The following is a 22,006-nucleotide window of genomic DNA, read 5'->3' as shown; positions in this document are numbered from 1 at the left end:
ATTCAAATTATTATTTATACCTTGAGCTTCAGTGGCACAGTTGGGACCTGCATATTTTTAAGGGAATGTATAAAGTAAAAATAAGAATTAATGTCAGTTGATTTTTCCCAGTGGAAATGAAAATCCTATGAGACTAACATACTATAGAAATGCATATGTGATCTGTGAAATATAAACATACCCCAGCTGCAGTAGACTGCTCACATAGGAGTTTGGATTCTGGATTTAACAGATATTTTGACAGTTAAAATTTTTAAAAATGCTTACAGTTTGTTTCTTAATAGCAGGGACTAACTATTAAGGAAGATATTTAAATTATAAACATTCTGAATACAGGCATTTCAAGGGAAAAGTACAATATTAAACAACAACAAAAAATTCCTCTAGCTGTCAGTGGTGGTTCAGTTTATAAACCACTTTTATACAAGCTGTTTATTTTATTTTAATTTTATGTTTTATATGCCTATCATATTATATTTATTAATAACATAAATACAGTTATGTGCAGTTTGTACTGCTTGTTTATATTCTTTTTTTTAAAGATTTATTTATTTATTTATTTATTTATTTATTTGAGAGAGAGAGAAACAGCATGAGAGGGGAGAGGGTCAGAGGGAGAAGCAGGCTCCCCGCTGAGCCAGGAGCCCGATGTGGGACTCGATCCCAGGACTCCGGGACCATGACCTGAGCCGAAGGCAGTCGCTTAACTAACTGAGCCACCCAGGCGCCCGCTTGTTTATATTCTATATCTTTGTCAAACTGTAAGAAAATAGCCAAGAATCTGAATTTAAAGTACCCTTCCTTCATTTTTAATAAAGCTTGTTTTAAAGCTTTGGACATTATGATGCTCTTTATGAATATGAAACCTATTAAGAGAATTACTGATTTTTGTTGATATTAATAGATTTTAAAAGTGAGCATTATAGGTAGTTTTAGATGCTATTTTGTTCAGATGTGCACTTTTTATAGATTCGAAATGATATAGTACAAGTCAAATCATAAACTCTAGAGGCTCAGGGATTTATCTCTAATTGCTTTTTAACGAAATAAACTTATTTTTCATTAGTTTAACATTTTCGTAACCAAATTTTTTAATAGTTTCTAATATAGAATTTTCTCAGAGGAATTTCCTGAAATTATTATAGAAATTACATATTCAATTATTATACAGATTACTGAAATTATTATAGAAATTATATATTCAAATTATTGTTGATACCTGGATATAGAGCAAATTATTATATCTTATTTTTAGTGCACTTTAAGCGCTACTCTCCAAGGCCCAATCTGGACTCTAAAATCAGATAGCCAGGAGCAGGATCTCACCGAAACCGAGAGTCCCGTGACACAGCACGTCCAGTCCTGTCCTATGGTTCCGGTTCCCTTTCCCTTCCCAGGCCACAGTCCAGCAGTCCACACGCGGGACACATGAAGGTCATCGGAGGTGGGTGCACACAGGGGATGGACTCTGAGCCAGCGTGATTTAGTGACCCCGCTGCTTTCTCTCCCCAGGAACGGAGGCTGGACCCCCTGGACCTCATGGTCTCCCTGCAGCACCACCTGTGGGATCGGCTTCCAGGTGCGCCAGCGGTCCTGCAGCAACCCCACTCCCCGGCACGGGGGCCGGGTGTGCGTGGGACAGAACCGCGAGGAAAGGTAGGCGCCGCTCTGCCCCCGGCACCTCCATCCTCACGCTTCCTGCCATTCCAGCGCGGCCCGGGGTCTCTGCGGGTTTAGTTTGGGATGTCGCTTAGCTTATCTGTGGCATCCTTTTCTGTTGAGCCAAATCGTCCTGTTCTTTTCCTGACATCCTTTAATTTTGATCAGAGCCTCGTGTTGACAACATCTCTGCACCAGCCACAGCAGTGCCCGAAATGTTGGCTAGCTGAGCAGTTCCCAAGGGAGCAGAGATGCAGGGACAGTGGGCACCTCTGTGCTGGGCTCCCTGGGGACTCGGAAGGGGAGTCAGCTGGAGAAAATTTGTTCTAGTTAGAATTCAACTAGACCGGGTCTCAAAAGCTGCAGTTCCAAGTAGGACCTAAGGCGGCCCTGCGTCCCCGATGGTAGTAGTCGGATGAAGTAGAGTTTTCCATCAGAATTAAATCAAGCAGCTGGAGCAAGGTGAGAACACAGAGTCTGGGTGTATTTATAACCACACACTCCTCTATTAACTCCTACCCTCAGGGAAGCTGCAGTAGAACCCAAAGGGGCATCGTGTTCCACTTGTACTGTAAGCTTTCAGCTCCTGGGGTGGGGTGGGGGGTTGGTTCTGTCCAGTCTCGAGTTGAACAGTTTGTTGCTTTTCATAGAATCGGACATTTGGCTTTGGCATCATAAAATCCACAGCTGGTGATAGTTGGCTCTTTCTTGCATATGTAAAGTACATTCTAGTTTATGATTGTTGGGAGAAAATCCAAGCAGGTGAATTTCACATCACTCAGGATTTTTATTCTGCTATACTAATAGAAATGTATCAATCCATGTGAAACAAAATGTCTTTCTGCGCCTTTTAGTTAAAATGTAGTAAAGATTGTGTCTGGTCATATGGGTTCAGTGAGAGCCTCTTACAAAAATACCGTATGCAGTTATTTGCTATGTGATCAATATTTATATGGACAAAACCAACAGCTTTACTCTACAGATAATTCCCTGCTAGGCATTTATTACGACCTCAAAACAACCTGGGAGAATCATTCCTTTCTTTCTTCCCTGTGTTCCTAAATTGCCAATTAAGATTTCATTCCTTTTGTCTCAGAGGAAAATGAAAAATGATTTTTACAAAGCAAGGTTGGTCATTTTTGAAGTAGTCCCCCAAGACAGTCTTGTGGAAGTCTATCATTTCCAATCCAATACCAGCTGAGAAATGGGAAGGCCGATTATGGGCAAATTGTCTCCCTGCTCTTTCTAAACTTTGTAAGATTTAAAATTGTTTGTAGGTTTTAAAATTCTGTGCATTGTCACATAATACAGCCCATTCAGGGAAAGTCACCTTCATCAGTGTGACGCTGCCCTACAGACCCAGCACCTCTGCAAATCTAACGCCTGTTAGCCCCTTTCTTAAGCTGAGCGCACGGGAAGGAAGATGCTATTTAGCACTGCAGCCAGCAGATACGTACATTCTGTATGCGCTTGGGATTGTTTGTAAAGCTACTACCTTTTCAGGGAAAAATCAGGATGGCTAGCGTGTTTGGGGGACTTACACTTAAAATGTTCCCTTTTTACAGAAAAAAAAACATTCTCATTTGGACAAGATACATATTTTGTTAATAGAGGAATCTTTGAATGTATATAACAAATGCATGGATGGTAAGAATAGGGACTCTGTAAGATTTTTATACAATTGAAGCTTCCCCATTGAATAGCCTTTCTAGTGGGTTATCAGGATATCAAAAGGTTAATGAAATCTAGAAAAAACCAGTACATAATATCTGTTTCTTGGTCTTCACAAGCAAACAGTTCTGAGCTTTCTTTGTTCTGTTAGGTGGGAGCTGTCTCCACCTGCGTAATGTAAGGGAACACCATCCCTTAGATGTTTGAGAACTAAACTCAAGATTCGAGGAGATTCTGGCCTCCGTGGGGAGGCACAGCAGAATGATGACTAGACAGGTACACAGTAATGCCATCGCACCCATTTGCTCTAAACACCATCAACCCCAAAGAGCTCCCGAGTGGCCTCCAGTGAATAAATTGATTACCCCAATAAAGTCCCTAAGTTAAGGCCAGGATGATAGTTAGTGACTTCATTTGGATCCAAATGCCCAGGATGTGGAGTAATTCAATGGGAGTTTTATGGCAGCAAAAATCTCAGAAGTATCACATCGTTTTTTCTGAAGGACCGGATAAAGAAGATCTAACTTATCTTTTACATGCACTTTAGAGGATGTGTACACTGTTCTTCTGTTCTAAAATTTACTGGCAAATGATGTTCTTGAGTACCAAGGACCCGGTAGAAGCACTGATTCCCGAAGAGGCCACTAACAAGGATGAAACAATGGACCTCTTTGTAAATACTATCAAAATGCAAGTGTCATTATCTGTATTCGTGTTCTCTTCCTCTGTAACCATAGCTCAGAAACTTCATGGCGTAAAACAACATGCATTTATTATTTCACCGTCTTAGTGGATGAGGAGTTTCACTATGACTTCCCTTGGTTCTCTGCTCAGCCAGAGCTGTGGTCTCATCTGGGCATTGACTGGGGAAAGACCTGCTTGTGAGATCATGGGGTTGTGGTTGTCAGCATTTAGTCCCTTATGGACCGTCAAATTGAGAACTTCCGTTTCTTGACAAACGAGCTTTCCCAACACAGTCACTTTCTTCCTTAAATCTAGCAAGGAAGAAAGTCTCCTCCCAGGATGGGCAGTATGCTTTTGTATAGTGCAGTTGCAAAGTTACATGCCATCACCTTGCCATGCTCTGTTGGTTAGAGGTCACAGACCCTGCCTACACTCAAGAGGGGGACATTACGCAGGGCATGAATACCGGGAGGCAAGGATCATTGGGGTCACCTTGGAGTATCTGCCACAATTATATGTCCCTCGGTCATTCGTGTCCCTTCCCTATGCAAAATGTATTTCACCTATTCCCAAGGTCCCCAGAAGTTTCATACCATTAAATCATCTCCCCAGATTCCAGAATTTTATTGTTTAAATCAGGCTCAGATATGAATGAGGCTTTCTGGGTGTTGTTCCTCTCAGTCGGTCAGCCTCTAAAATCAGAGTCAAGGTATCCACCACCAATACACCCAGTATGTGACGGTGGGCGAGGCAAAGGGTAACAGCTACAGACATTTCTGTTCAAATGGGGGAGGGGGGGTGGAAAGTATAGAGGAATCACTGCTCCACAGAAATTCTGAAATCTAGCCAGACAAGTGTTGGGAGTTGCTCGATTAAGTTTCAAGGCCTGTGCATAATTCTGCATGGTTCTTGGCTCTGCCTTCTGGGCTCTCATTTCTGCTTCCTGAATCAGCTTTCCTTTTTCACGGAAGTTAGCATGTGCTTGTGGCTGGGTAGTTGTACCAACCTGTTTCCTGCCAGTAGAAGTCTGGATTCTAGCAGCCTCATTCCATTTGTACTTTTTCCGTACATTTCAGTGCAAGCTGGTATTTTGGCTGAAATAAACTTTATGGGTCTTCTGTGGATTTCCTGGAGGTTTACTCTAGTAAACAAATCCACACCCACAGATCTTTTTTGAGATAGCCCTTCTCCAGCCGGGAATCCTCCTGAGGGCTGAGGGACCACACCCTGTGGCTGGCTTGTGACGGATACCATCTGGGAGGCACACCCTTGCTCCTGACCTCCTGCGAGCACCCTTTGTGTAACTGAAACTACTCTGATCTTTGGTCTTTCTGAGGTTTTAACAAAAGGTTGTGCCCTCATACCTTCGGTTTTTTACTCTCTGCCAACTCTGACAATGCTCAGAAGCTATTTATTAATTGTAGCGTATTTGCCATCAGGAGAGACTCAGAATTTCCATGGTCCATCCGGCTCCCTCCTGTTTGTTATTCCTTCCTGCAATATTTTTTCTTTCTTCATACATTTTACCATAAGCAGCAAGAAGACACTGGGCAGCACTTTGCCTGGAAGTGTCCTTGGCCACGTAACTCACTTCACACTGACGTGTTCCGCTTTCCATAGAACCGCAGCGACAGCCTGGAAGCTTTCTGCCTCATGTCACAAGGCTCTTCCTACCCCTAATTTCCAATCCTGGGCTCCCCTCTTCTTTCGAATTTTGGGGGCGGTAAAATATATTTCACCTCAAATTTGCCATTTAGCCATTTTTAAGTGTTCGGCTCAGTGGCATTAATTACATTTACAGTATTGTATAACTATAACCCTATCTGTAGCCAACACTTTGTCATCACCCCAATCCTGTAAACAGTAAGCAGCGACTCCCCATTTTCCCCTCCTCCCAGCCCCTGGTAACCTCTAATCTATGTTCTTTCTCTATGAATTTGCCTCGATGATCCATTTCATATAAATAGAATCATATGCTATTTGCACCCTTGTGTCTGGCTGATTTCTTGTAGCATAATGTCTCCAAGGTTCATCCAGGCTGGACCATGTGTCAGAGCTCCATTCGTCTTTTCAGGCTGAATAATCCTCCACCGTACGGTTATCTCGTATTGTATTTACCTCTTTCCCCATTGGTTGACAGGTGGGTCATTTCCACCTTTGGGCTATTGTGAGTAATGCTGCAGGGAACACTAGCGTATGAGTGTCTGTTCAAGTCCCTGTTTCAGTTCTTTTGTGTATAAACCTAGAAGTGGACTTGCTGGGTCACATGGTCATTCTGTGTTTTGTTTTTTGAGAAGCTGCCACACCCTTCTCTGCACTGTCTTCACCACTGGGCGTTCCTCCCAGCCGCGTGTGAGCCTTTCAGTGTCTCTGCACCCGTGCCAACACTTGCTCATTCTCTCTTCCCTCCCTCCCTCCCTCCCTCCCTCCCTCCCTCCCTCCTCCCTTCCTTGCCAGCCTAGTAGGTATAAAGCAATTATCTCATTGTGGCTTTGATTTGCATTTCCTGAAGGACTACTGATGGTGAGCATCTTCTGTGCTTATTGGCCATTTGTCTACTCTTGGAAAGTCTGTTCGCGTCCTTTGCCCATTTGCTAATTGGGTTGGTTTTGTTGCTGAGTTTTAGTTCTTATCCTGTTCCCTTCTAAAGCCTCACTGGCAGCATCCTCAAAGTCTCTCGGCCATGATCCTCAAAATTCTCCTTGCATCTGCCCATTCCCTGGTCCCAAAGCCACGTTCACATTTTTAGGCATTTTCTCCAGTGGCACTGCATGTTAGGGCACCAAAATCTGTTTCAGGAGTCATTGCATAACAATGTTACCACTGACTTGGGGCCTGAAACATTTCGTGTGTATTGGCTCAAAGTTTCTGTGGGTTTGTAGCCTGGACACAGTAGACCTGGGTCCTTTGCTTCAAGATCTCACGAGGCTGCGGCATGCCGTAGACCATGGCTGTGGTCTCATCTGAGGCCTGACTGCAGAAGGTGTGCTTCCCAAATCCCGTGGTTGTCGGCAGCGTTCAGTTCCTCAGATGCTGTCAGACTGAGCTCCCTCAGCCCCTCGCCACCTGGGCCATTCATTCCTCAAAGCCATGGCGCGGGGGTTGGGGGAGAGTTTTCTTGAAAAAAAAAAGGGTATTGCAGTCTTATGTAGGTTTAATCATGGAAGTGATATCCTGTCATTTTTGTCATATTCTGTTGGTTAGGAGCAAGTCACATGTCCTCCCACCCCCCACCCCCCCCCACCACACACACTGAGTGGGAGGGGATCACGCAAGGTGTGATGACTTCCAGGAGGTAGGAATATGGGGACCACATTAGAGTCTGCCCCCACTCCATTATCAAAGTTAAGAGTCCCAGGAACCAATGGGGGCTTATTATAAGTTTTTTATTATTTGATTATTTTTTTATCATATGATTTTTCATTATATTTTTCTCTGTCTCCCTGGGGTGTGTTTGCTTAGCAAGCCAAAGTGCTTCTCCTTTACAAGTCATTCCTCTCCCGTCATGGGTTCTCTTAGCTCTCTCCTGGGGTAAAAGTTAATAGTAGGAGGAACTCAGTGTATGTATAGTTTCTCCGGTACCACAGAGATTTGATTACTCCAGTATGGACCAGGAAAGGGACAGTCATTTGAGCCAAGCCAGGAGAAAATGGCTCTGACAGGGTCCTGGCTGGTTCAGGTGGGCAGGGGCTGCAGTGAGAAACTAGCAGGGACCAAACCAGAGCAGAACGCAGCTCATAGCATGAAGAGATATGACCAGAAGTGATACAGTGTCGAGAATCTAGTCCACATGGGGTTATGAAAGGTAGTTCTTTTCACAGAGACGAGGTTTGTGGAAAAATTGATAATTTATGGAGAAATATTGCTGGTTTATTAATTTACTTTTAAATGCAAAATGAGAATGAGCCGTCATGGGCAAAATTAAAATCTTAATTTTTAATGCATCACGAAATACATCTGTGACTTTCAGTGCTTTAAGATCCTAGAGATCCAGGAGAGCCACTAAACCATCAGCAATGTTCAGCTGTTATGTGGCAAAAGCTAGCTGTGTGTAGAGGACTAGAGAAATGAAGAACCACTGGCTGGCCCATTGTGTAGTTATTTTATTCATAAATTAATAAAAATCCTTGAACAAGCAGAGTTGCCAAGGTAACTAACTGCTGATTCCCATTGTTGTCTGTGACGGGGAAAGATGCTGGAGACTCGGTTGGGTAGTTTAACAAGAGGCACATCTGTCAGGAGCACCTGTTGGTTGGGGTGGTGGCACAAGGGGGTCGGAGGGACACTGCTTCCGTGAAACTGGGGAATTCAGGGTTCGAGGCTTGTAAGGGCTTTGCCTCTGACCAGACTCTCCTGGGTGGATTTGTGAGTGAGAACCCAGACATGAAGGGGCAGAGCTAGCTAGCCTAGCAATTTCTACTTCCCTCCTGACCTGCCTCGCAGAGGGTGACATAGTCACATATCTTGGCGTAGCTGTTTTTCCAGGACTGCTTTAACAAGAGAAAGAGAAAAATGGAAGGCAAGTGGTGGACAACTTTAAAATGCAGCCAAATATATCATTTATTGACACTGATCGCAAGTGCTATGCTCCACGCAGTTTTCAGGCTCTCCTGCAGTAGATTCAGCTATACTAACATTCTGAGTGTCTTCAGAGGTGGCCTGCCATGGGCAAATAGGAGGAAGTATTTGTGCGCTGTGATGTGTTTTGCTATGGGAAAATGGTAACTCCCTTGCTGTGCTTTTTATTAAAAGCTAAGTGTTTTTCTTTTAATTTATTTATCTGAGAGAGAGAGAGAGAGAGAGAGAAACAGCATGAGAGGGGAGAGGGTCAGAGGGAGAAGCAGGCTCCCCGCTGAGCCGGGAGCCCGACGCGGGACTCGATCCCAGGACCCCGGGATCATGACCTGAGCCGAAGGCAGTCGCCTAACCAACTGAGCCACCCAGGCGCCCTAAAAGCCAAGTGTTTTATAAGCATATTTAGCAAGATTTTCCTTTGCCCTCTCTATTCTTTTATTGCTTGCTTTTGTTTCTGAAAGCTAAAATGAGGGTAAGGAGTCCTGGTAGTTTATACCTTTTAAATGTCGGTGCATCGGCCTGGAAACGGGAGGTGGCCTTCTACTTCTCAATTTATCCACAGTGAGAGAAGGTACCTGTGGATATTTTGAATCAAATGCTGCCAGATCTGATGTTCTGAGTTTTCTTTTCTCCCAAATGTGTTGTTGAATGGCACCTTCCTCTTGGGACACTCTGTGCACCGACACATATGTTAATAATCCTGGGTAGTCAAGGATGTTTTCCTTCTTGCAATTCTTCGTGTTTGCACATGCTTCCTGAGGCCAAATTCTTTTCATCTGTTGTCTCCTCAATTTTGTTTTGGCTCTCCTATGTAGAGATCCCACTCTCTTAATTAGAAAATTCCTTCCCTTTCTCCCCTCCACGTAAGCGTGTCCATGGCCCTGAACTCTGAGAGTCAAGAGCCCTGGGAGGCTGGGTATGACTCTGGAAGAAGGAAACCTAATGCTTCTCTTTCTTAAAAATTGAGAAGATGAAAGAGAGAGGATTTTTCGGTTCCATTGACTAGTCTTCTAGGTGACCCGTTTAGAGAAACTCAACCATGTGCCTTAGTGGTTCTTGCCTTTGGAGGCTTCTCTGCCATGACATATCAGCTCTCTCTACCCAGAAGGACGCGTGTCTCCCACGTTCCCACAAGTGGGAGGCTGACATGTGACTCTACTGTTCGTCTCTTTGTTTTTCTCTGCACTCACACAGTTGCCGCACCTTTGCCCCACTCTACCAAGTCCAAGTGCGTCCCTTTTCCTCTTTCCACCACCATCATGTTTGTCCAGCTTGGAACACCTCTCCCTTACATTGTTGCAATCCATTCTCTCCTGGTTGGCATTTGCCCCCTCTGCTCTTCCTGCTGGTGGGGTTTTTGGAGACTGGACCCCACACTTAACGCATGGAGAGCTCCTGAAATCCCAGGGAGCTCCAGGCCACCAGTGGGATGAGGCAGAAATCCCTGGAGACTGGTCTTCACTCTGGAACTCGGACGGTGCTATTTTGTCTCTCGAGCTCTGTGGGACTTTCTTGATTCCTTTTAAGTATGTTTCAAGTTCTTCCTCCTCATAAAAGTAGGTGATGCTACTTCCCGTCACCTTCTTCTGTTCTCTCCTCCCAGGTCACCTTTCTAACTTCACTCTTCCCATTTCTATATTCTGTTCTTTTCCACAATGGCGGCCATTGCTCGCTTTGCCTCATCCTGTGGACTCCCCTTGGCTTGGCCTGGCTCTGACCTTTTGTCTGTACCTGCCTCTGAGGTCTTCAGATTCTCCACAGAGTTTTCCTGGTTTGGTGGAAAAACACTTGAATCTTACCAGCATTTGCCGTCTGGAAACCGCACTCTCCAAATGACTTGTCCTGGTTTCTGGAAACCAGCTACCATTTGTCCTTACTTTCTACTCATTAAGATAGTATCTTCTGTTCTGGGCTTGTGCCCATTTCCCTGTATTCATCTTAGGTTGTAAACACCTGTTGTATGGAAACGCGCTTTGTAATGTCCTTTGTGTAATGCCCTGCAGGATTTAGCGTTTATTAATAACCATGACATTACAAGTGACTGACTTAACCTCGCAGATAAGAGTCTGCCTCGTGTCTGAATCCAGATGGGGTGGGTGGAGAGATGTCAGAAAAAGTCTTGCATGCTACTGTCCTCTAGCAGCTAAATTTCTGTTTAGAAGATGGAGAACTGAATTTAAATAGTCCTTTAAATGGCCAGATATGCCTCACTACGTTTGCTTATGGGTAGAGCAATCTCTTCCTCTTTAGAGGCTGTAACCTATAGAATGCCAGGCTGTTTCCTTCTTGTTTTTTGTTTGTTTGTTTGTTCATTTGTTTCTCTCATTTGGCTTCATTTCACTTGTAGTATTAAAGGCTGAGGAGAAATTTGACTCATTTAAGGCTAAAGAAAGCCTTGTAAAGCTGGCTAGTAATTGACAATGTGAATGTATATTTAGAAGTACAGAGTATATAAATAGGACCAGTGTTTGTAAATAGTTATTCAACTTTTCTGGAATAACTGGTGGTCTTTTAAATTAAGGTTCTTTGACATCATTTTGAGAGTCTACAAATAAATTTAAAAATACAATAACCTGAGGAGTGTATGGCATGAGTCCTCCTGCTAAAATCAGGCTTTAACTTTTCTTTAATTTATATTGATAGGATCATGGAGCCTTACTTGATTCAAGAATGAGAAATGAATTCCAAATACACTTTTGCTGACTTTGTGTCCACAACCTACTTTATCTTTCAGTGTTTGTGTTTAGAAGATAAATGCCCTACCTAGATATTCTCTATGTGTTCTCATTTTTGGGTGTCTATTTGAAGGGTTTTGTTTTGTTTGTTTCTCCTCTAATTGGCTGCACAGGAAGCTCCATCCTGCATTGTGAGTTTAGCATTTTCTTCATTGTGCCCCACGCATCCCATTGTCTGTGCCCTCACAGCATGGCCAGCACCACATCTGCCCCCTTTACCGTGCCACCGCTCTGCACTCACAGAGCCCCTCCACGTGGAGCATGCTCATGTGTTCAACATCGGTGCAGGGACGGACCGTGGAAAGGTCTGTGGCTTCATGTTGTCCTGAACAGTTTCCTTTTTCTCTTGGTTTCCCCATCACAGATACTGCAACGAGCATTTGCTGTGTCCCCCGCACATGTTCTGGACAGGCTGGGGTCCTTGGGAACGGTGCACGGCCCAGTGTGGGGGTGGTATTCAAGCTCGCCGCAGGACCTGCGAGAATGGACCTGACTGCGTGGGCTGTAATGTGGTGAGTATGAACTTCGGTGTTCCCAGCCCATGACCTAGAGCTGGGTGTCCCGAGCCAGCACACACTGGGTGTTCTGCACACACCTGACACACTGCAAGCATTAAGTGTTCTGCAAACACCACATGCTCTGTAAGTGTGACATGTCTAGACACTGGGTGCTCTGCACACGCTTGATACACCGCAAACGTTAGGTGTTCTACAAACACCACTAGGTGTTCTGCAAACACTGCATGCTCTGTAAACATGACCTGTCCAGACACTGGATGCTCTGTACACAGTAGATGCTCTACAGATACGACATGCTCTCACACAGCAGATAGTCTGCAAACATTAGATTTTCAACAGGCACTAGATGCTCTACAAACATGAAATGCTCTATAAACATGACATCCCCAGGCACAAGATACTCTGCATGCGCTATGTACTGTAAATCATGTAAGTTTCTCTAGTTAATGAGACTATTTGGCGGAAATACTGGAAGTTCATAATAGCTTGGAGGCTTCTTGAATTAAATATTCACTTCTGGGATAAATTGCCCCTGGAGTTTTTCATTCTGATTTGTGAGCTATGACAGAAGCTTCAATCTGCTTACCTGTGGTCACTATATTTGATTTGGGAAAGTGACGTATAAGGTCTCTACACTGAACCACGCTAAGGTATAGAATGTGGAACAAACCTGAAACACTCTGAGGGTTGAGAGACTATGGAGCTGTAGTCAGAGCACACTGGGGCCAATTCAGAGGGAATCAAAGACAACGTATAGTTTTGTTTTTCTTCTGCCTTAGCAGGTCATATTTCTTTTGACACTAAATCCTTAAATAAAATTCCACTTGTGCAAGCACCTTTCCAAAGGCCCGTTGTTGCTCTTCCTGCGCCCCCTGTAAGAATGACTGAGTGCCGAAGGGCGCTGGGCTTCCACCTGGTTCAGCTACCCCGGCTGGTGCCGTGGAATGCACGCGGTGGGTGGGCGTGTGCTGGGAGAGACGTTCCGCATGGGAAGGTCTGGCTTGGCATCCTTCCTCCCTCACCTTTCCAGTCGTTCTTTGTATCGTTTTCATAACCTTGGTCCATGAGGCTGAGTGATGTTTTTGTGCTGCAGTAAAGCTTGGTTTTGCGACATGCACAACCACACACTCCAGATAGCCTTGGAAAATTCAGAGAGAGGAAGAGGGTGTGGGCATTTTTGTGAGATATGCCCAAACCAAGGAGATTTCTGTTACTGGGATTTGCAATTAGATTCCTTCCCCTTCACACTGGCAAATATCGTGGTAGCTTTAATAGAAGCTCTTATTGGTTCTAGAAGCACTTCTTTCCAGGTTGGCCTGAACTAAATTTTGGCCATGAAGAATCTTAGTGCCAGTTTAGAATGATGTATTTATTGATATTTCAGAGGCTGAAACTTATTAAAATGTGCAAGGTAAGTCTGTGAACACTCAGTTGCTCTAGGAAAACAGTTCAAAGGGGGTATCTTTATTCTTTGTTGAAATACATCATTTCCTGCTTCTGGTGGCTCAGTGTCGGAGATGGGGCTCCCCACTCACGTATCAGGCTTCGTCTCATTGGCTGGGAATCTGCAGGGATTGATGACCTGAGTGGATCCTGCACTTTAGTTTCTAAAACTTTTCAGTACAAAGAACTCAGAAAACATTTCAGGTCATTCATTTTCTTATTACAAATTGACTTCAATAGTTATATTTATAAACAGTTTAATGAAAGAAAGAGTTGTGTGAAGAAAAGTATAGCAAATCTCCTATGTAGTCACTGGAATCTGTGTGTGTGTGTATGTGTGTGTGTGTGTGTGTGAGATACATCGGATTATAAAGGTAAAAACTGAATGTCTTCCTAAAGTATTAATGTGTTTATTGCTTTGTGTCCAAATTTACAGAACTGTGTTTTATGAAACAAATATAACATCAGTTTTCAAATCCAGAAAAATGTCATGCATGTTTCCAATGAGCCTAATGTCAGTTCTTAGGTATTTTAGTTTTTTTTTGGGGGGGGTTTGTTTGTTTTTTCTTCTTGACCATGTACTTCCAAGAAGGTATCAATCACTGTGGTACAATGGAGCAGTCGGTTGTTTTTTTTTTTTTAAGATTTTATTTATTTATTTGAGAGAGAGAGAGAACACAAGAGGGAGAATAAGAAGGAGAAGCAGATTCCCTGCTGAGCAGAGAGCCCAACGTGGAACTCCATCCCAAGACCCTGAGATCATGACCCGAGCCAAAGACAGATGCTTAACCGAGCCACCCAGGTGCTCAAGCAGTCTGCTCTTTTATGATAGAAACACAATATTTATTTTTCTTCTTCTGTGGCTTTTCCCTCTCACTGCAGTTCCTGTCTCTTTGAAGGTATTAGTGCCAACTGAGCAACAGAAACAGGATGATGAAGGAGGGGCTTGGCTTTGTTGGATTGCTGAGAAAATGTATCCCATCAGTTAAATCCCTAAGTTTATTTTAAAATGATAGCTACTTAAAGGAACATACTGATCATCAGATTCTTGCTACAGTTTATAAATCTTGAGGCACAAAGTAGGTTCATTTTTTATGGAGGTCTTCTATAAGATAATAGCCGTTAAGCATAGGTAACATTTTGATTTGGAAGTCATGAAGTTGATTATCCGCTTGCCAATATCTATATGGATGACGAGTCAGGTGGCATTTCTGAATCAGTCTTCTCTTCCAAGAAGGGGACAACAGTCCCTTCCCCCCACAGGGCAACGGTGAGTATCAAAGGTGGTGATGTCTGTGGGGTTTTGGCGCTTTCCTTCTCACCCTTGTTTCTGTCTGTTACTCCTGGACTCCAGCTGCTTCACCAAGTTCAAGCTTACTGGAAATGGCCATATGCTACTGAAATGTTATTTACACAGCAAAAGACATGTCTGTGGAAATGATAAGAACTCGAATTTCCTGAGGACTTATAGCAGTTTATAGAAGAAGAGTTGATTTCAAGTTCAAGTATGAAGAAGATATAAAAGATGAGAATCTTTTCTCGCTCCACCATGTTGAAATTGAAATACTACAAAGAGATCTCCCAAGTGTCATCTGTGAAATAATTATGTTCTTGTCTTCGAATAAATCTCTAAGCCTTTATTTAAATCTCAATAAGAAGTTGAGTTCAGACAAGTAAAGGGCCCTCTTTGAAAGCTATTCTCTTTTTCCTCGAAAACCTGCTCTTAAAATTCCAAATGTTGACATTCTTCAAGATCTTGATTTCAGTTCTTTTGGATAAACATGCAGAAATGGGCTTGCTGGATCATATGGTAGTTCCATTTTTACCTTTTTGAGGAACCTTGATACTGTTTTCCATAGCAGCTGCACCATTTTGCATCCCACCAATGACCTGCCAGGGCTCCAATCTCTCCGCATCCAAAAGAACTGAAATCAGGATCTTGAAGAGATATCTGCGCTCCCGTGTTCAATGCCGTGCTATTCACAGGAGCCAGGTGTGGTAACAGTCTAAATGTCCATTGACAGATGAGTGGATAAAGGAAATGTGGTGTATACAAACGATCTAATACTATTCAGCGTTTACAAGGAGATTGCACGGTGTGCGAAACTCAGGCGAATCTTGAGGACGTCATGCTACGTGAACTTGGGCAGACACAGAAGGACAAGCACTGCATGATGACACATACACGAGGTATCTAAAATAATGAAATTCATAGACTCAAAGAGGGGAATGGTGGTGTAATCAAGGAGCCCTCCAGGGGCTGGGGGAGATGGAAACGGCGAGTTCCTGATCAAGGAGCACAAAGTTTCAGTGAAGCGAGATGAACAAGTTCTAGAGGTCCGCTTGTACAACATTGTACCTTCAGTATCGTACACTTAAAATCTGGGGGGTAGACTTCATGTTAAATGTTCTTACTGCAGGAAAATAAGATAGAATGAAATAATAAAAAAAATAAAGTTCGGGGGGAAAAGTTCCGAAGGTTGAAGGTTTGGTGGCTGCAGAGCCTTAGGTTGTTTGGGGAGCTGGTTGACACGGAGTGGAGACCTGGATCTTGTGTAGCCATTAGTTGTGTGAGCCTGGGGCCCACCACGGTCCCGGACCTCTGTCTTCCCTGGTGCAGTTTGAGGCCGAGCCAGCTAGTGTCCAAGCTCCCAGGGCCCTGACGTTGCCGATTCTCTGATCCTGGTATCTCTTCTCTGGACCTTGGGTCACAGGTATCCAGGTGACTAAGTGACCACTTGCAGCAACTGTCACTCCCTAGGGCTTGAGTCCTTGGCTAAGTTTGTATGAGACTCTTGATGACACGTCAGGACTCTTAAGGGACAGATATTTCCTCTCCGCTTCCAAGTAATCGTCTCTAGAGCCAAAGGGCTGCTGGGTTTCTCTGGACCTCACCGCTCCTGCACCACATCCCCGCGCGCACACAACCTCACAGAGCAGTGAGGGAGCGCGGTGGGGGGGTGGGGGGGAAGAGAGAGCTGGAGCCTCTGAGTCACCGGGACACCACAGGTGCTCTTCCACCTTTGCCATCCACGTCCCCGAATGAAATAGGAGGCATGAACACCCAGCGGCTGGGGTGATTATGCGTAGTCTTGCCCAGTGGCAAATCTAACCCAGGCATTCATAAAATAGAAATTATCATCACCATCATTATTGGCATCCATGAACAGCTTCTGGGGGAAAATGTCCTGTTCTTGAATAATGTAACAGCAGACACAGCTACCATTTTATATTTTATTATATTTCAGATTACCTCAATATTAGGTACTGATATATGGATGTTATCGATATTTTACATTAAATATAATATTATTTTTTTAAGATTTTGTTTATTTATTTGAGAGAAAGAGAGAGCACATGAGCAAGAGAGCACAAGCAGGGGGAGCTGCAGAGGGAGAGGGAGAAGCAGACTCCCTGCCGAGCAGGGAGTCCAATGTGGGGCTTGATCCCAGGACCCTGGGATCATGACCTGAGCGGAAATTAAGAGTCCACTGCTTAACAGACTGAGCTGCCCAGGCGCCCTGGTTGTCTTTCATTTCTAACCTGTTTTGCTACTATTTAGTAACCATAGTGATAATTATTATATCAATTCTTATAAATCCTAACTTACTGAGTAACGTCAGATGAATTATTGAAGTGAAATTATAATTAAACATACTGGAGTTACTGTTTAGTCATGTTATGATAGACTGACATCTTGTGTTACATAATAAAATGCCCACAGTAACCCTGGCTGGTGGAGGAGAGAAATCAGGAGAAATGAAGATACTGAATGCATAGCCACCGAGAGCCGGGTACATTCTGTTTGTCTTTGGTTCTGTGACACATCTCTGGGAATGTGACTTTACTAATGTTTATGGATGTGGGAAGTGAGACAGCCCAGGTAGGCAACCTGCCCGAGGGTACCAAGTCTGTCTGCAGAGGAGCAGGGCCCCTGGGAGAAGTTGTCACCATTATGGTCCCTTCACCTTTTCTTTCCCCCCGTGAGAAATCAGCTGAGGGAGACAGTGTCTGTGGGCGTTTTGCTACCAGGCTTTGAGCCTACATCCCGTCAGTGCCCTGACAAGTCAAAGTGATAATTATTTAATTTAAAATAGCCAGATCACTTTAGAATAGCCGTTTGGGGGTTAATGATCTTTGGCCTGTTTTTGTTTCATTTTTAACCTTTACTGGATAATACCTAGTAACCATAGTGATAATTGATAAATCAAGTCTTTATAAATCCTAGCTGACTGCGTAATGTCTGATGAAATACTGAAATGAAATTATAACAAAGCACACTGGGGTTGTTATTTAAGCAGGTTATGATAGGCTGGCATTCTGTGTTATGTAATAAAATAAGGAATTTTTATTGAGCACCTACTGCATACTGTAAACTACACTAAGCAATTAAAATCTGTTACGTTTATTCTCCCTGTATTCCTCTTGGGCAGTTTGCATTAGTACCTCATTTGGAGATGGAAAACTCAACTTGAGAAAGAATAATGAACCTGTCCAATAGCAAATGGCTGGTGGGTGACTGGGCCAGCCTCTTGAGAACTAACTCACTAGCACACATTGAACTAAATGACATCATTCCGTTTGCCTCATCTCTTTGCTGGATGTCCCGTAATAAATGACAGGACTTTGTTTTTCTTTCCTTTTATTGAGTACAAAGTGTATCTTAAAAGAAAGAGGAGCTTTTGTCCTTGTATACTTCTCTGTCCATTAGCACTCTTGATTTTCAGAAGACTGTGATCATGTTCTTTCAGCCAACCATGAGCATACCAGGAGGAGATTCTCATGACCATGGAAATTAACTGAAGATAAATGCAAAACACAAGTCTTAATTTTATGTTTTGGCTGCAAATTACAACACATGAAAGGAAGAAAGACAGAATGATGTTATGTTCTATAAATGGAAATGCTCCCCAAATTAATGTTACTCAGACTTCCTCAAAGGTTTCAGCAGACATGTGAAAGAATAGAGCTAAAGACGGGGTCAGATGCAACAAGGATAATTCAAAGCCAGGAACAGACATCGCGGGGCCAGCCCTGTATTTATTACTGAAATGTCACACAAAGTGTAAAACAGTTGACCCAACGCTGTGATTTCTGCTCTCAACAGGAAGCATAGGAGAGTATCTGTTTCCTAGAAACAAAAGAAGCAGCCTACAGAAGACCCTGAAGGGTCAAGAAGAAAGACATGTGATCAATACACCCTGTCAAAGGGATTCTGCGAAGGTTAATCAGCGTTGACAGAACATAATGAAAATTGTTTGGGTCAAATACAGGCACTATAGATAAATTTAGGAGCAAGCAAAACCTGGCAATTGGAAGTTTATTTTTTTAAAAGATTTTATTTATTTGAGAGAGAGGGAGAGCATGAGAGAGAGAGAGAAAGACAGTGAGAGGTCATAAGCAGGGGGAGTGGGAGAGGGAGAAGCAGGCTCCCCGAGGAGCAGGGAGCCCGATGCGGGGCTCGATCCCAGGACCCCGGGATCATGACCTGAGCCGAAGGCAGACGCTTCACCGACTGAGCCACTCAGGCGCCCAGGAAGTTTAAATAGGTTGTTACAGATTAAAATAATAGCACTGTCACAAAATACCTCAGTTTTGTGTAGCACATTGGAGTTTGCAGAATTTTGAAAAACGCCATCTCACGCATTCCTGATTTTCCGAATGGGAAAACCAGGGTCCCGAGAAGACGATTTTGGCATCCGGAGCCCTGCTGCTGGCAGAGCAAGACCCCGCTCCAGGTCTGCTCAGCACTGAGGTGCTGGAAAGGTCCGGATGCTGTGTGGCCTCCTCCGAAAATCCTGGGGGAAGAACTTCGAGATTAACCAACAGAAGCTAATCTCCCCCACCCACAAAACTGGATAGATTCAAAGACACTTAGAACGATTCGTTTCCTTTCCTCCTGGATTAATACAGTGATCTCTGGCACCCCATTTCTTTCTTTTTTTTCTTTTAAAGATTTTATTTATTTATTCATGAGAGAGAGAGGCAGAGGGAGAAGCAGGCCCCCAAGGAGCAGGGAGCCCGATGGCGGAACTCGATCCCAGGACCCTGGGATCATGACCTGAGCCAAAGGCAGATGCTTAACTGACTGACTCACCCAGGCGCCCACCCCATTTATTTCTTAGTGCTAAACCGTCTGCAAGAGACCCTCCGCCTCCTTGGGATGGCACCTGCTTCCAATCAGCTGGGCAGCTGGTCCCTCCTCTGCTTACGACAGAGAAGAAACGTGACGTCGGGGGGGACGAAAGTGCTTGAGCATACACAAGTAGTTTTAAGCTTCTTCTTGTTAGTTTGTGGTTGTCCGTTTCCTTTGTGCTCACAGGTGGTTTGAACACTGGTTATCCGGAGATCCATGGTTCTGCCGTGGACAGGTACACTTCTATGAGGAGGGGCATCGGAGGTTTTCCCTCTGTTCTGTTATTTTGTTTCCTCTGTTCCATGTGTGCCCAGCACAGGCGAGGCCGTGGGTAAAGAGTTACTTCACTTTGGGCCGAGATCCATTTCCGTACGTTTATTCGCCGATGCCGACCGTGCCCTGAAAGCTCATCACAGGCGCTGACCTCTCGCCTGGGTTCCCTGCGTGGGCTGCTTATCGAGGAGTCCGGAAGCTTACTTTAATGAGCCATTTGGCCCTTCTACAAGATATAACTAGTTTAGATACAACTAGTTTAGATGCAACTAGTTTTATGCAGTTCATGAAAATACCAATTCATAGTTCTAAAAAGCCCAATTTTTTTAAAGATTTTATTTACTTATTTGTCAGAGAGAGAGCACAAGCAGGGGGAGCAGCAAGCAGAGGGAGAAGCAGGCTCCCCGCTGAGCAAGGAGCCCCATGTGGGGCTCCATCCCAGGACCCTGGGATCATGACCTGAGCCAAAGACAGACACTTCACTGACTGAGCCACCCAGGCATCCCAAAAAACCTAATTTTCTTAAATAAAATGGAATAGATGAAATTAGGTAAAATCATATACTTGATTCTAACTCAATTGAAAGCATATAGAACTTCTATGGAGAAAAATAGTATTTTTCATCACCACTATTATAATTAATGCAGGCCAAGAATTTTTGTTTGGAAAACTTCTTGGGGATTTTATTATTTATTCCTGCCACAGGGATGTGGCATTATTGTTAGAATAACCATTTTATAGGCGTGGAAACATGACACAGAGATGTGGTGGCCCAGCTCATGTGAGGGGCGGCCAGACTCAAGGCCAGGCGTTTGTACTGATGGCCTGTGTGTTTCCAGCTACATTCGGTAGCCTTATCTATAGTTGAAAAATAATTTCAAAGGGTAAAGTTTGAAAGGCTGCAGTTTTCCTGATGTCACCATAAACACAAATGTGCTTAATGGAAATCTGTTTTGCCCAACTGAATATGATCCACAACAGATTTGATAAAGTGAATCATTCAAGATAAACGCTGAGAAGAGGCAATCAGTTATCACTTACCGAGAACAAGAGATGACCCTTAGTGGCTTCTTAGAGTGCATGTAATTGAAGGGCCAGAGGGACTAGAGGATTCTTGGGGGAAGCCTAGATACCCAGATGCTTCTGGGAGGGGCACCTGCCAATACCTGTCCTCCAAAGCCTCTATATACAGTTGTGCAGGTTGTGTACTGCATAAATCTGAGGGGTGTTGAAGATGATCTAAATGTAGTAGTACCCTGCAGAAGGACAGTGCACAGCCTGGGTACAGTATGAGCTCCATTTAACATAGAGCTTGATCACATAGTCTTTCCTGGAGCTGAATCTACAGCAGCAGCTGAGACAGATGAGGGGAGCAAGGCAGGGAAGGAGAAAAAGCTGGCTACTGCTGTGAACAGCAGGGCAGATATCCTCCAGGATGGCTGAGAAGCCTGTGGAATGGCTGTCATAAGCGCCGGGGCTCATGGGCTCCCCTTCGTTGAGGGATGCTCCTGGCTGCATAGTCCCCGGGGGGCTCAGAGAAGACCCTAATGGGAGAGTCACAGGAAGTGAGACCTGTGCCCCTGGGAGATGTGACTGGCATACAGCTCCCTGCACCATGCCTGCAGCTGGGATCATGGGGTGGGGGCTGCAATGTGGGGCCCCCAGGGCACTTGCTACACCTCGCTTTGTGAACCCAAATCCTGAGCACGCTAGAACGGGCTCGTGAGCCCAGGAATTCTAAAGCTGCCGTCCTGTAATTGGAGCTCAGCCCTGCCTTCTAGGGTACCGTGGACTCCCAAACTCTCCAGCCATCGGATGGCTGTAGATGCTTATTACTGGGCAGATTGCACTTTGTTTTCCATCAGACGTTTTTATCTAGCTCAGTGGTTCTCATCATGTGGACCAGTTCCTCCCATGGGAAGAGCTGTTAGGGGGGTCCTGGGAAAGGTCTCTGTATTCCGGCAATAAGAGATGCAGGAAGGGAGGTTTCCTTTCTTCCTCCGGATACTGGTGTGTGAGCAGGTGAAGCTAGAAGGCTGCTCTCCAGCTGCTGACAGCCTGAGGGGTCACCAGGTTGGGGCCGAGAGGAAGACCCTAGCACAGCAGAGAGGCAGAGCTGGGGCACCCAGCTGCCTGGGGCACCCCCTTGCTAGGGACTGTGTTATGTGAGATCCGAAGTCCCCATGACTTTTGCTGGTTTGAGTCAAAACCATCTTAACTGCTAAGCCTGCTCCCGCCCCTCCTCCCCCTCCTCCTCAGAAGCCCCTGGAATCCCAGATCCTCAAGGATGGAGAGGGGGTGGGAACCCCCCC

General features: G+C 44.5%; 1 protein-coding gene across 1 annotated transcript in view; it reads left to right on the top strand.

Moving 5' to 3' along the window:
• Window positions 1-22,006, top strand: part of SEMA5A (semaphorin 5A) — a 392,731-nt gene that overhangs the window by 324,742 nt on the left and 45,983 nt on the right. The window contains exons 15-16 of the mRNA XM_081825786.1: window positions 1,513-1,656; window positions 11,689-11,836. Of these exons, the coding sequence (XP_081681912.1) occupies window positions 1,513-1,656; window positions 11,689-11,836 (292 nt within the window). The remainder of the gene's footprint in view (window positions 1-1,512; window positions 1,657-11,688; window positions 11,837-22,006) is intronic.

Source organism: Leptonychotes weddellii, chromosome 7 (assembly GCF_054177405.1).
Source record: "Leptonychotes weddellii isolate Sample4059 chromosome 7, ASM5417740v2, whole genome shotgun sequence".
In the NCBI taxonomy this organism is placed as follows: domain Eukaryota; kingdom Metazoa; phylum Chordata; class Mammalia; order Carnivora; family Phocidae; genus Leptonychotes; species Leptonychotes weddellii.
Note: the sequence above shows the minus strand (reverse complement) of the source record. Positions and strands in the feature narration are given on the sequence as shown.